General features: G+C 47.2%; 1 protein-coding gene across 1 annotated transcript; it reads left to right on the top strand.

The window, feature by feature from the left end:
- Window positions 1-2,798: 2,798 nt before the first annotated feature.
- Window positions 2,799-5,174, top strand: LOC309586896 (lymphotactin-like; the record flags this gene model as incomplete). The annotated part of the gene is made up of 3 exons (XM_082304523.1): window positions 2,799-2,980; window positions 4,210-4,327; window positions 5,069-5,174. Exons 1-3 carry the CDS (start codon window positions 2,833-2,835, stop codon window positions 5,172-5,174), a joined length of 372 nt encoding a protein of 123 aa, XP_082160649.1. The 5' UTR covers window positions 2,799-2,832.
- Between the last annotated feature and the right edge of the window lie 7,217 nt (window positions 5,175-12,391).

Genomic DNA, 12,391 nt, shown 5'->3' with positions numbered 1-12,391 from the left:
TGACCATCACGGAGCAAAGGAACCCGAACACACACGGATTGGCCAAGGGGCACTCTCCAGAGCATGAGATACAGTTGAGAAAACTGTCCCCATTGAGAAAAGATTGGCATCTGAGCTTCTTTGGTTTTCTGAGGAAAGCTGAGGTTTACCCAGAAGCAACATATTGGTTCAGATCCATCACCAGTGTCTACAGACACTGACTATCCATGGTTAACCAAGAAGTATATTTATTTTTCACACAATAGGCTTGATTCTTCTGCTGAAGACTAACAGAATAAGACTTGGTTCCCACATCCTTGATCCTACAGATATGGCACGCACAGAAAGAAGTACTAAACAAAATCTGCATTCTCTGTTTTACATGAGAGCTGAGGAAGAGAAAGCAGAAAAAGAAACAACAACAAAAAACACAAAACAAGGAAGAAAAAAGCAATAGGATGGACTGAGAATATTCCACACATTCCCAAAGGTATTTGGCTCCTGTTTCAGCATGTACTATATTTAGATACCTACACAGAATTGGGCTATAGTCACTTCTGTGATTCTCTGCAGCAATAGAGTTGCGCAGTGTTTAGTTAGCCTCCTGGTATGCACCTCACAAAGAACCAAAACAGGCAAGACTAACTAAGATTATAAAGATGAGGATCAGAGTCTTCCTCTTGTAAGCTCTTGGGTGACTGTTGTATTGGGTTTGCATGACAAGGTTTTGGTAGCATGGGGGCTACAGGGGTGGCTTCTGTGAGAAGCTGCTAGAAGCTTCCCTTATGTCCGATAGTGCCAATGCCACTGGCTCCAAGATGGACTTGCCGCTGGCCAAGGCCGAGCCCATCAGCAATGGTGGCAGCACCTCTGGGATAACATATTTAAGAAGGGGGGGGCGGGGGGGGAACCAAACTTGTGCAATTGCAGCTGGAGAGAGGAGCGAGACTATGGGAGAGGAACAAACCTGCAGACACCAAGGTCAGCGAAGAAGGAGGGCAGGAGGTGCTCCAGGCGCTGGAGCAGAGATTCCCCTGCAGCCCCTGGGGAAGACCATGGTGAGGCAGGCTGTCCCCCTGCAGCCCATGGAGGTCCACGGTGGAGCAGATATCCACCTGCAGCCTGTGGAGGACCCCACGCCAGAGCAAGTGGATGCCCAAAGGAGGCTGTGACCCCCGTGGGAAACCCATGCTGGAGCAGGCTCCTGGCAGGGCCTGTGGCCCCGTGGAGAGAGGAGCCCAGGCTGGAGCAGGTTTGCTGGCAGGACTTGTGACCCCACAGGGGACCCAGGCTGGAGCAGTCTGTTCCTGAAGGGCTGCACCCCGCGGAAGGGACCTGCGCTGGAGCAGTTCGTGAAGAGCCACAGTCCGTGGGAAGGACTCACACTGGAGAAGTTCGTGGAGGACTGTCTGATACATCTACACATCCATACCTGCAATATCCACTCTCTGCACCTGCCTTCTCTCAGCAAAGAGTGCACGTGTTAAACGTGAGATGTGGAGGGGAGAAGGGGCAGCTCTAATGGCACACGCAACATCGTACCTGTAGCCAAGGGTTTGGGAAGCATCATGGTGAACTTAGTCATCTTTATCCACAATTCAGGCTTTACAGACTATGAGAGAACTCCACAATCACACTGTCCAGTTCATCTGTGGCTGTATCACAAGCTGCAAATGATTATTTTACTCCAAAATGCTTTCAAAGCAGCCTGTGATGAGTGAGCCATACAAGGGGCAGTCAAGCCCAAGGACAAGTATCATTAGCATTCAACTTATCCAGAGCTGAGAAGCACTAATAGGAAAAGTACTTTGGGCACTTATTAGCTGTCTCTTTAATATGACTTCGCAGCCAGAAAATGTCTGATCATCTTGCAATAAGCTTTTGCCACAGCACAGAGGCAGCACACACTGGCATTTGAGTACATGCAAAACGAGCCTTATACAACATTAGAACACCAGAGATCACCAAATATCCAGACAGGGCTGTGGGACTCCAGCCCACAAAACTATTCCCCAAAACATACACTTCACTGGACACAAGCCAGCTACGCAGAACAACAGCCCAGGAGGCCACAGCAAATTACAAGTACAAAGGGGGGAAAACTTGCCACAGGGCAATTTTTCCATCCCACCTTAAGAATGGTGGAAAACTGAACAAGCAACAGGCTTTTTAACAACACCTCAGGGATGAATCTACAACCTGCAGAAGCTTCACTGGGAAGGACTAACTTCTTCTGAGCTGGCTCATGCGTAATACAGCTGGTGACCCTTCCTCTCAAAGCTGTAGATAGTCAGTATATACATACATGTACACACCACCTCAGTGAGCAGAAGTGAGGGAGCATCTCCTCTCTCAATGGTGAGAAAACTTCTCTGTTATAGGAAACAGGAGAGAGACCCCTCCAAAGCTATGCGTTAAAGTGACCAACTTCCTACAGCCACTATGGAAAAAGCCAAGGTGTTCCCGTTTCCAGCACCTCTTAGCTCAGAGTTCCCCTTTTCAGAGGTCCATTGGTCAAAGAGGTAGCTCTGCATGTGCCTCTGTGCTGCCGCTTAGCTACAGCTCTCCAAACCAAGGTGCAAAAGGACAGGAACGTTTATTAAAGGTTTCCACTACAGAACAAGAGCTCTCACTTTTTGCAGCTTGAAATAAACCCCACTTGCAACACAGAAGCAAGTGCAACCACAGCGGGGTTTGAGCAGGAAAAGCCTTCACAGGGGGGCTAGTGAAGGACGGGCGAGGGAAAGGAGGTGCTTCTCTGTCACCAGAAAAAGTGCTGCCACTCAGGTTTTTTCCACTTATAGTCAGCCCCCCCATGACGCCCCAAAAGCGAACCCAAGAACTGACCACTGAATGACAACATATAAACTCTGTGAAAGGCGGCTGACAACAGCCACTTGCTGCTCTGCCTTGACAAAGAAGCCACCAGCAATGAGACTCCACGCTGCAGCTATCCTCGTCATCTTCTGGCTTGGCGTCTTCACAGTGCGCACGGCGAAAGGTAAGTTCACAGCCCAAGGGAAGGCAGGAATTGCTCCACGTAGCACCAGTGGTGCTACACGAGCACGATTCATTCTCAGCCAGAGCTGATTCATAAGATAAAACTCACGAGAAATCCAGATCAGAACGGCAGGCAAGGCAGCTTGGTGGGAGATTTCATCCGATGCCCTGCCAACGAGTAGCTGGCTTCTGCCTTAATGCAAGGGCAGTTTCTGTGCCTGAGAACACTTAAGGGGTTTCTGTGCATGATTCTCTCTCTTGCAATCGTGAAATCTTGAAGACACAACGTCTTTTAATCTCACTGATGCCATATAGAAATCAGTTCTATAGGTTAATAACATTTAATAACAACAATGTCCTCTCTCTCATCCTGATTTCATACAATTTAAGGTCATCTTTGAGACCATTTCTGAGCACTGAGATAAGCCATGTTTATCAGCCATGCTTTAAATAAGTTTGTCTGCAGTGATGTTTAGGTCTGTGACTTTTGGATTAGGCTACCTGTACCATGCAAAAACAGGAACATACACACATAAGCAGGTGTCTTCTTATACGCAATCAGATTCACGCAAACAAGCACATAAAAATCAGAGAAAACACTCACACGCAAGCTGCATGCAAACCCACAAAAATATGCAGAGAGGCACACGCAGAAAAGGCATCTTCACAAAACCACACCAAAACCAAACTCAGACCTGCTAAGCATTCACAAGAATATGCAGCTACAGACAATGTCGACCTCGTGCCCCTACAGCTGGGTCATCCTACATTCTCGTACGCTGCTGAACGCTACCTGCTGTTCATCTCGGCAACACGTGGCTTCGTATCACAGACTGCCACTTTGTACTGTCATTCCCCAGGCTGTGTATCTGCCATACATCTCCATACGGACGCTTATTTGCAGGTGATACAGACCTACTCATCACCGATGCCTCTTCTCCTATGGAAGCAGCGACTCCCTAGGGGCAGAATGATTATACAATTGTTCAGGAGAAAGGGCGAGGATCAGCAGCTTAACTGAAAGAGCAATAACGCTTTAGAGACGGTAGGATGCATCACAAAACACACCTTAAGCTCTCTTGTAAAACTGGCCTTGTGGCTGTACCTCATGAGACACTCATGTTCTGACCACAAGGGGAAAGCTGCTGGAATTCATAGTTTAAGTCAATAAGCCTGAACATGAACACAGCATTGACTGCCTTTCTCATCTCTCTCTTTTTCCCCTTCTAGGGAGCATTGGAAGTCAGGCCATGCGCAAAGTCAAGTGCGTAGACCTGTCTGCACAGAAATGGAATATCCAAAGCCTTGTCAGCTATGAAAGGCAACAAGTTCCAGTAAACGCCATCATGTAAGTATCCAGTGCAGTTCACCTTCAGACTTGTCTATGCAAATACGCTACCATCGAAAAGGGAAAAAAGGGCATCAGAAGACACTTCACGGCCCAAATCACTAAATCTGACTATGTCAGGTCACCCTGCCAGCGCCCCCATGAAGCTGTCACCTGGCAGCTGAGGGAGCGAGGGGAGGGGGGGCCTTGGAGAGCTGGGAGAGGTACGCTGCTCACAAATGCTGGCAGAAATCTCACTGAACAGCCAGATCTTTTGTGCCCGGAAAGCGGGGAAAAAGCTCAGCGAGGGGCCAGGGTGGAGCAGTCGGGAGCCCAGTGCATTGAGTTGTGCCAAGGGGAACGATCGCGTGGAAGAGTTTGGGGTAACTCTGACTCCTGCTAGCAGCTGTGTTTGGTCTTTTGATCTCACGAGCATGCGTTCTTATCAAATCTGGAATCTGCTCCTGGGACGTAAATGTGCATCGGGATTTCATATAAAAATCTCAGAAGAGCAGGTGTGCTCCTTTTTTTAAATATCGCTGCATATGCACATGACCATGTATGTTACGTACGCACCTATGCCATAAACAGGCAACTAATGTTGCTAACTGCTGTTGTGCCAACTAACAACTACAAACGCCGGCATGTGATACGGTTTTACCACATTGGTCCTCACGTTCTGCATAAAAACCAAAAGCAGTAAACCTGGGTTTGGAGATTGGAATTTAACAGCCACCTGGTTTGCCTTCTTTCTTCCTATAGCTTTCTCCACTCCAAAGGTTTCAAGATCTGCGTAAGCCCTGAACAGAAATGGGTGCAGGCTGCTATGAAGAAAATAGACCAGAAACGTAACACCAAAGGCAAATAATCCTGTCCTAGACAAGCACCTAAGGCCAACGAAATGGAATCATCATCCGTGCTGCACATAACAGGGAAGAAAGCCTTAGTATCTGCTTTTAATTGCTATTGGCAATAAAATCTCTGACCAAACACAAACTCACCAGAATCTGGTCATCGCTGGTTCAACGTCTGCCGACGTCTTCGTTTTATAGCTGGACTCTGTTACACCGTTTATTTTCTGAAATGCTTGCTAGTATTTATTTACAACTGCATGTAGTTATCTTCTCCTCCTTGCTGTCCGGGCCTGTACGGTATTTAAGGGTGAATGGCAGATAGCTGCACACACTGGAGGGAAGAAGATGACCTCCCACAGAGCTGGATGAGTGTAGACCTCCATCCTGACGGAGGTCAGAACGTTCTGCATTGAGTGCTGGGTTTGAGAAAGTGCTTTTAGATATTTAACGGTTACTCATACCTATGTAATCTATAAGTCAACCAATCTCATGCTTCAGGCTATCGCCTGATCAGTGCACTATTCAGAAGATGGGCCTCGGGCTTTCTGGTTTTATACACAGTACTGCACTATTAGCTCAGTCCACGACGATGTACGGACACTCTCACCAAGGGGCGACCTGGAGTGATGCAGGGTAGCTCTGGGAGTATAACCCTATGCAGCCTTGTACTGGGGAAGACTTACCCTACCCGCTCACTTCTGTGAAGTTACTTCAGTTTCACCCTCACGTGAGACAAACCTGAAACAACTGGTTTCCTTTTTCCTTTGCTTTTCTCTGAATAAGCAGGAACAAACCACGTCTGGAATCTCTCCTTCACAAACTCATAGGAAATCCCTGCCCCAGAGAACCGTGTATATCTAAATGTCTTCTGTCTTTAACACTGATAAATGCTACTAACGGAAGGCTTTGAATTTTAATAAAGTTACTATAAACCTGGAATCAAACGGTACGTTTGTCTACTTTTATGCAATGCAGGTGGGGACTGCCGAAATGGGTACTAAGATGACAGCACAAATCTCAGAACTTTTGGGTAAGCCAGCTAGAGCTGACACTACTGCCAACTCACGACCCAGACTGTTCAAAAGCAATCCGATTCTGGCTTTCCACACCATGGTTCAGGTGTAAAGCCCATCTTTCAGACAACACTGCTTCAGAGGTTCGGGTACCTCAAAGTCAGACTTCATACAAGGCTAGGATGATGCCCACATTATCGGAAGCAGACACGGAAGAGCTCTAGGCAGAGAGAGAAATAAATGGCGCTGGAGGAACGGGGGAGAGGTATAGGCAGAGGGGCTCCAGGAATAAACTTCATAAACAAATTACAGCACTTCCCAACTACACTATAGGAATAAGATCACGCTACTCTAAAAGCCAGTCTTTACAGTTCCCCGCTCTGGTCAAGACTGCAGACAGAATTTGTCTCCCGTGGCTCACGTTTCGTCACAGCTCAGTCCTGCAAGTTCTCAGTATCAGCTACGGGAGAAAAAAAGAGTTGTGGCCACAAACTTTGCAAGAAGAGCTTCACAGGTAGAAAGAAATGTTGAGATAAGATGTTTCTGGAGTATGGCAATATATAAACTGGTGGTCATCCGTTTTGACCATCAAGGCCCCAGACCCTCCTGGTGCACACAACAGAAACACTTCTGTTCCCTTCAGCATCATCAGACTATCAGCAGCTACAAACCCAGGTCGCCTATAAAGGCATTTTTATGGTAAGCTCTCTCAGATGGATGCCATCAGCTTCTGTTGACCAAGTTCATCCAGGACCAGAATTAACTAACATGCTTCTGGCAGGCAGAATTTGAATGCCTTTGCTCGTACTCAGTAGTATCTTACCCTAGAATTCATCTTGCTGAAGTGAATACAATTTTTTTTAATTAGGAATATTGCAACCTGAGGATATATTAATTAGCCATCACATAGTAATTAATACTTTATATCTGCTCATCCTCATCACAGTTCATAGCATGCTCAACAATAGTTTATTAAGAATTATTAGTTAATTCATAATAATTTATCTCAGTACCGCTGGTGACCCTTCCTCTCAAAGCTGTAGATAGTCAGTATATACATACATGTACACACCACATCGGTGAGCACAAGTGGGGGAGCATCTCCTCTCTCAGTGGGGAGAAAACTTCTCTCCACCATCAACGACAAAGTCGCTGTCTTGCATCCCAAAGCCACCAAGTACCAAAAAGTCAGAACATCTCATTCAAGGCGTGATTTCAGGCAGCGTTCAGCAAAGGCTGCTACGCCGCTTGGACACAAACTTAACATTACATTTCCCAGTAGTGCTGCTGAAGTCAGCTTGGATATTTCCCTGTGTGACATCAGGCACGTCCTTTAGGGCCTTTGGTTGAAGCTTTGGCTTCCATTTCATTGCAACTTACATTAGCGTTGCAAGGGGGTCTTTAGCAGGCGTTCAAGTAAAGCAGCAAGTACCTTACACCTGCTTGCTGTCTGCTTTTGCCATTGCCTTTCCCTGGCTTGCACGGTACACCTAAGACAAAAGAATCAAACCAAAGGCAGCAAAGAACGTGCATGGATACGCAAGTAAACCAAGCAGCGTGTTCACTACCTGCAAGACCGACAGCCTGTTCCTGAGGTTACAGGCCAGCCGTTACAGCCTAGGAGTCAAGTATTGCAGCTCCCTTCTGAGCTCCATCTTCATTTGCCTGAGGAATCGTAGGGAACTGACTTCCACATGCTGCATCTCCCCACACAAAGCAATTTACATTGGTGCTCTCAAGAATCTGGAAATCTCCAAGTAACCAGCTGAGGCAAGGCCTGGAGGCAAGAGCAGGGCAAACTTCAGAATCGCATGAATGGACACTTGCTCCAGGCTTTGCACTGACAGCTACTCCACACCACTGCCTGACAGTCCCAGGCATCAGGCGGTCCAGTGCTGACCTAGTCACACCAGGCCCGGTGGCTCTCCCTGGGCCTAGCAAAGCATGGCTTTTTCTACCGGCCACAGAAGTGCTCCGGAGCGGGAAGCTCGAGATTGCTGCTCAGAGGCTCCGCACAATGATGCCAGCTCAGGTGCTGCCTTGTCTGTGGCCCGCAGGTCCACGGTTTGCTTGAAATATATTTGCAGGTGCAAAACCGCTAGCACATAGCTGTGCTGTCCAGTAACTCGGACCACCTTGCCACAAAATAGAAAGGACTGGGTAACAGGACTAGCACAGACCGCAAAAAAGGACACTTTTGATAGAGGTACAATTGGAACGAGTTGACAGACCTGTTATCAACACCATGTTTACATGGAAGTGCAATGAACTTTTTTTCTTCTTTCCTCTAAATTGTGCCTCTCTGATTGCCTGGTCACTCCAGTCTTTGATTGCCTCCAGTCTTTGTACTACAAAGGCCACGCCACAAAACAAACAAACAAACAAAACAACTTTATAAACTCTTATTCCTCTTTGGAACCATTCTACTTTAGTTACGCCTGACTGGCAGGAGGGTGAGTGGATCTGGCTCTGTAGGGAGAAGTGTGTTCACCCTCCCTTCTCCCAGCACATAGCGATACCAGCTTTGGCCATATCAAATCACAGAGAACACACAAGAGTTTTGACAAGCTCCACCACACGTAGGAAACAGGAGAGAGACCCCTCCAAAGCTATGCGTTAAAGTGACCAAATTCCTACAGCCACTATGGAAAAAGCCAAGGTGTTCCCGTTTCCAGCACCTCTTAGCTCAGAGTTCCCCTTTTCAGAGGTCCATTGGTCAAAGAGGTAGCTCTGCATGTGCCTCTGTGCTGCCGCTTAGCTACAGCTCTCCAAACCAAGGTGCAAAAGGACAGGAACGTTTATTAAAGGTTTCCACTACAGAACAAGAGCTCTCACTTTTTGCAGCTTGAAATAAACCCCACTCGCAACACAGAAGCAAGTGCAACCACAGCGGGGTTTGAGCAGGAAAAGCCTTCACAGGGGGGCTAGTGAAGGATGGGCGAGGGAAAGGAGGTGCTTCTCTGTCACCAGAAAAAGTGCTGCCACTCAGGTTTTTTCCACTTATAGTCAGCCCCCCCATGACGCCCCAAAAGCGAACCCAAGAACTGACCACTGAATGACAACATATAAACTCTGTGAAAGGCGGCTGACAACAGCCACTTGCTGCTCTGCCTTGACAAAGAAGCCACCAGCAATGAGACTCCACGCTGCAGCTATCCTCGTCATCTTCTGGCTTGGCGTCTTCACAGTGCGCACGGCGAAAGGTAAGTTCACAGCCCAAGGGAAGGCAGGAATTGCTCCACGTAGCACCAGTGGTGCTACACGAGCACGATTCATTCTCAGCCAGAGCTGATTCATAAGATAAAACTCACGAGAAATCCAGATCAGAACGGCAGGCAAGGCAGCTTGGTGGGAGATTTCATCCGATGCCCTGCCAACGAGTAGCTGGCTTCTGCCTTAATGCAAGGGCAGTTTCTGTGCCTGAGAACACTTAAGGGGTTTCTGTGCATGATTCTCTCTCTTGCAATCGTGAAATCTTGAAGACACAACGTCTTTTAATCTCACTGATGCCATATAGAAATCAGTTCTATAGGTTAATAACATTTAATAACAACAATGTCCTCTCTCTCATCCTGATTTCATACAATTTAAGGTCATCTTTGAGACCATTTCTGAGCACTGAGATAAGCCATGTTTATCAGCCATGCTTTAAATAAGTTTGTCTGCAGTGATGTTTAGGTCTGTGACTTTTGGATTAGGCTACCTGTACCATGCAAAAACAGGAACATACACACATAAGCAGGTGTCTTCTTATACGCAATCAGATTCACGCAAACAAGCACATAAAAATCAGAGAAAACACTCACACGCAAGCTGCATGCAAACCCACAAAAATATGCAGAGAGGCACACGCAGAAAAGGCATCTTCACAAAACCACACCAAAACCAAACTCAGACCTGCTAAGCATTCACAAGAATATGCAGCTACAGACAATGTCGACCTCGTGCCCCTACAGCTGGGTCATCCTACATTCTCGTACGCTGCTGAACGCTACCTGCTGTTCATCTCGGCAACACGTGGCTTCGTATCACAGACTGCCACTTTGTACTGTCATTCCCCAGGCTGTGTATCTGCCATACGTCTCCATACGGACGCTTATTTGCAGGTGATACAGACCTACTCATCACCGATGCCTCTTCTCCTATGGAAGCAGCGACTCCCTAGGGGCAGAATGATTATACAATTGTTCAGGAGAAAGGGCGAGGATCAGCAGCTTAACTGAAAGAGCAATAACGCTTTAGAGACGGTAGGATGCATCACAAAACACACCTTAAGCTCTCTTGTAAAACTGGCCTTGTGGCTGTACCTCATGAGACACTCATGTTCTGACCACAAGGGGAAAGCTGCTGGAATTCATAGTTTAAGTCAATAAGCCTGAACATGAACACAGCATTGACTGCCTTTCTCATCTCTCTCTTTTTCCCCTTCTAGGGAGCATTGGAAGTCAGGCCATGCGCAAATTCAAGTGCGTAGATTGGTCTCCACGGCAATGGAACATCCTAAACCTTCTCAGCTATGAAAGGCAACAAGGTCCAGTAAACGCCATCATGTAAGTATCCAGTGCAGTTCACCTTCAGACTTGTCTATGCAAACACACTACCATCGAAAAGGGAAAAAAGGGCATCAGAAGACACTTCACGGCCCAAATCACTAAATCTGACTATGTCAGGTCACCCTGCCAGCGCCCCCATGAAGCTGTCACCTGGCAGCTGAGGGAGCGAGGGGAGGGGGGGCCTTGGAGAGCTGGGAGAGGTACGCTGCTCACAAACGCTGGCAGAAATCTCACTGAACAGCCAGATCTTTTGTGCCCGGAAAGTGGGGAAAAAGCTCAGCGAGGGGCCAGGGTGGAGCAGTCGGGAGCCCAGTGCATTGAGTTGTGCCAAGGGGAACGATCGCGTGGAAGAGTTTGGGGTAACTCTGACTCCTGCTAGCAGCTGTGTTTGGTCTTTTGATCTCACGAGCATGCGTTCTTATCAAATCTGGAATCTGCTCCTGGGACGTAAATGTGCATCGGGATTTCATATAAAAATCTCAGAAGAGCAGGTGTGCTCCTTTTTTTAAATATCGCTGCATATGCACATGACCATGTATGTTACGTACGCACCTATGCCATAAACAGGCAACTAATGTTGCTAACTGCTGTTGTGCCAACTAACAACTACAAACGCCGGCATGTGATACGGTTTTACCACATTGGTCCTCACGTTCTGCATAAAAACCAAAAGCAGTAAACCTGGGTTTGGAGACTGGAATTTAACAGCCACCTGGTTTGCCTTCTTTCTTCCTATAGCTTTCTCCACTCCAAAGGTTTCAAGATCTGCGCAAGACCTGATAAGAAATGGGTGCAGGCTGCTATGAAGAAAATAGACCAGAAACGTAACACCAAAGGCAAATAATCCTGTCCTAGACAAGCACCTAAGGCCAACGAAATGGAATCATCATCCGTGCTGCACATAACAGGGAAGAAAGCCTTAGTATCTGCTTTTAATGGCTATTGGCAATAAAATCTCTGACCAAACACAAACTCACCAGAATCTGGTCATCGCTGGTTCAACGTCTGCCGACGTCTTCGTTTTATAGCTGGACTCTGTTACACCGTTTATTTTCTGAAATGCTTGCTAGTATTTATTTACAACTGCATGTAGTTATCTTCTCCTCCTTGCTGTCCGGGCCTGTACGGTATTTAAGGGTGAATGGCAGATAGCTGCACACACTGGAGGGAAGAAGATGACCTCCCACAGAGCTGGATGAGTGTAGACCTCCATCCTGACGGAGGTCAGAACGTTCTGCATTGAGTGCTGGGTTTGAGAAAGTGCTTTTAGATATTTAACGGTTACTCATACCTATGTAATCTATAAGTCAACCAATCTCATGCTTCAGGCTATCGCCTGATCAGTGCACTATTCAGAAGATGGGCCTCGGGCTTTCTGGTTTTATACACAGTACTGCACTATTAGCTCAGTCCACGACGATGTACGGACACTCTCACCAAGGGGCGACCTGGAGTGATGCAGGGTAGCTCTGGGAGTATAACCCTATGCAGCCTTGTACTGGGGAAGACTTACCCTACCCGCTCACTTCTGTGAAGTTACTTCAGTTTCACCCTCACGTGAGACAAACCTGAAACAACTGGTTTCCTTTTTCCTTTGCTTTTCTCTGAATAAGCAGGAACAAACCACGTCTGGAATCTCTCCTTCACAAACTCATAGGAAATCCC

This window comes from Platalea leucorodia, assembly GCF_965183815.1.
Source record: "Platalea leucorodia genome assembly, chromosome: 2".
Classification (NCBI taxonomy): Eukaryota; Metazoa; Chordata; class Aves; order Pelecaniformes; family Threskiornithidae; genus Platalea; species Platalea leucorodia.
The sequence above is the reverse complement of the archived record's forward strand: the minus strand, read 5'-3'. Positions and strand labels throughout refer to the sequence as shown.